Source organism: Microtus ochrogaster, unplaced genomic scaffold, assembly GCF_000317375.1.
Source record: "Microtus ochrogaster isolate Prairie Vole_2 unplaced genomic scaffold, MicOch1.0 UNK4, whole genome shotgun sequence".
Lineage (NCBI taxonomy): Eukaryota > Metazoa > Chordata > Mammalia > Rodentia > Cricetidae > Microtus > Microtus ochrogaster.
In genome coordinates, this window is record NW_004949102.1 from 15,094,091 (window position 1) to 15,097,050 (window position 2,960).

General features: G+C 41.9%; 1 protein-coding gene across 2 annotated transcripts in view; it reads left to right on the forward strand.

The window, feature by feature from the left end:
- Ttc26 (tetratricopeptide repeat domain 26) overlaps window positions 1-2,960 on the forward strand; it is a 35,364-nt gene that overhangs the window by 29,579 nt on the left and 2,825 nt on the right. Inside the window, exon 12 of one of the 2 annotated variants that reach the window (XM_026788595.1) lies at window positions 2,804-2,937. The exons of the other annotated variant lie outside the window; for it this stretch is intronic. Within the exon in view, the coding sequence (XP_026644396.1) occupies window positions 2,804-2,937 (134 nt within the window). The remainder of the gene's footprint in view (window positions 1-2,803; window positions 2,938-2,960) is intronic. 2 annotated transcript variants of the gene reach the window in all.

Here is a 2,960-nt window from a genome sequence, read left to right on the forward strand (position 1 = left end):
ACGGGCACTCACACACACACCTTTTCCTGCCTTCTCAGCCCGTGTCTCTCCCTCCCTCTGGAGTTGTGAAGCTGGGAACATAGGGGAGTGGTAGAGCATTTACCTACACCACGCTTCAGACCCTGAGTTCAACCCACAGTGCCACAATAAAGAAATTAATTTATTGATCTCAGTTCTACGGATAAGAAACATTTTCATACTCTTTATGGGGAGGGCATCATCGATCTCAACATCCAAACCAAATTCAGGAGGATCCCCGCTTTTGTATAGTGATCATAGTAAAAACAAATTGGTCCCCAGATTAATAAGGAATATCATATACATTATGCTGAGTAAAGAAAACTTTTGTGTTTTATAACATATATAAAAACATTCTTGAAATTATAACATTATCAATGGCAATATTATCAAGAAAAGATTGGTGGGCTGGGTGTTAGGGACGCTCAGTAAACAGGGAAGGGCCTGAAGTCACTGTGGGCTGGAAACAAGGGAAATCTCTGGTGAGAGAGGAATCTGATCTTGGAAGTGGAGGACCTTGGTGTTCCACTCAGGACTGTCACCTCAGCAGTGCCTACGGAAGCTTCCTGGTTCAGATCTTTTCACTATAGCTGTAGAAGCGATAGGCACTGGGAGGAATTGTGAGAGGCACAGGAGACACCATCCTGTCTGTGCACCTTCCTATAGATCTGTAACTATTTCACAATAAAACTGCGGTGTTAATGGCTGGAGAGATGGCTCAGCAGTTAAGAGCACTTGCTGCTCTTCCGGAGGACCCAGATTTGATTGCCTTGGTGGTTCACAGCCACTGCAGCTTCAGTCTCAGGATCTGATGCCTCCTTTGGACATTCATGGGCACCAGGGGCACCAGGCATCCACACTGTCTACAGACATGAATGTGGACGAAACAACCCTACATGTAAAATAAAGCTAAAACTTGGCCAATGAGATCATTCTGTGGGAAGACACCTGATGCCTACACTGACAGCCTAGTGTGATCCCCGGGACCCCATGGCAGAAAGAGAGAAACAACTCCCACAAGTTGTCCTCTGGCCTCCATGTTTGCATGACATGTGTGCAGGTAAACAAACAATGAAATAAAAACATACAAATAAAAGAACCTTAGAAAAGTAAATAATTAGTACTATATGTGATAGTATAGATGGATGTTAAAATTTTGAGTCAAATTCAAGACAAAGTATTTTATATAGATAAAATTCTGAGAGGCAAAATTTGATGATATCATTTAAAATGCAAAGAGGGCCAGTGAGATGACTCAGCATTTAAAATTACTGGCTTCTAAGCATCGCAAATCTCAGTTTGATACCTGGGACCCACATGGAAGGAAAGAACTGGCTACCACAAGTTTTCCTCTGATGTCTACACATATAAATAAATAAAGCACACAACATTTAAAAATCATTTTAAACACAACATTTAAAAATCATTTTAAAAGTATAAAGAAAGTCTAAGGATTGAGCATGGAAGTGGGAACAGCAATTGCTGCTTAGCAATGAAGAAGCAGGGATCATTGTCAGGTGATATGCTAAAGGTCTTGTTCTCCACATCCCATGGACCTGGGTGCTTGGTCCACTTGTGTTCACACACAGTAAGTTGTACCTATTTTGCACATGGCTCTACCTGTGTTATCTAACATATTGTGAAGACAGAAAGGTTAGCCCTGAGAAGAGGAAGAACACTTGTTTTGCTACACAGGAAGAAAGATGGGACAAGGGAAGGGTATTATTTGTTCTGTGGGGAGAAAGTTTGTGCTTTCCTTGCCATATAAAGCCTAGAATGCCAGGAGGCTGAGGCAGGCAGATCTCTATGAGTTTGAAGCTAGCCTGGTCTACAAGAGCTAGTTCTAGGGCAAGCACCAGAGCTACACAAAGAAACCCTGTATCAAAAAACAAAACAAACAAACAAAAAACAATGAACAAAAAAGTCAATATTAGCAGGGCAATGGTGGTGCACACCTTTAATTCCAGCAGAGGCAGGCAGGTCTCTGTGAGTTCAAGGCCAGCCTGGTCTATAAGAGCTAGTTTCAGGACAGGCTCCAAAGCTACAGAGAAACCTCGTCTTGAAAAACCAAAATAAATAAATAAATAAATAAAGCCGAGAATACAGTATAGACTTAAGGACCTGGTCAATGGCTGAGGAGGAGGCTGGAGGGGTAACTACATCAACAGTGAGTTGGATCACCCAGCAACTAGGAACCTTAAGAGCCAACTCAGTTGTGCTCAGCATGTCCCATGAGGCCAAGGGAATGTATCATGTCTTTGGGAAAGATGTCTGTCGAATTGAATTAAGAGATTTTTGTGCTTAGACTTGGCACTGCCCAGAAATTCTAAGCATTTAAGGTATTTGGGAAAAGATCAGTCTTTTGAGTTGTATATGATCAGATTAGGGTGATGTATTGAAAAGACTTGAAAATACCTAAAAACAAAACAAAAACAGCTATTGGTTTCTCACAAGAGCAGACTAGAATGAGAAGAAATAACAACTGTCTTGATGGCATTGTAATTCAACAGTATGTAGACAAAATGTTCTATTGCTGAAAGAAAGGGCATGTGGCTTTAAACAGACCTATACACTTCAACTGTGGTCCTCTTATTTTGGACAGGAATTGAAATGCACCTAAGTTGCTACCTCAAAGTGGTGTGTGTGTGTGTGTGTGTGTGTGTGTGTGTGTGTGTGTGTGCATTTGCTTCATCCTGTTCTGTTCTTGTTCTTTACTTTGTATATTTCATTGTGTTCCACCTCTTGTCTAAATGTCAATGCTACTACCATGCTTTGTTCTGTGCAGATGGGCCAGTTCTACTATTCAGCCAAAGCTTTTGATGTCCTAGAGAGGCTGGATCCCAACCCTGAATACTGGGAAGGCAAAAGGGGCGCCTGCGTGGGCATTTTCCAGATGATTTTAGCGGGGAGAGAACCCAAGTAAGTGCCCAATGGATGGAGGC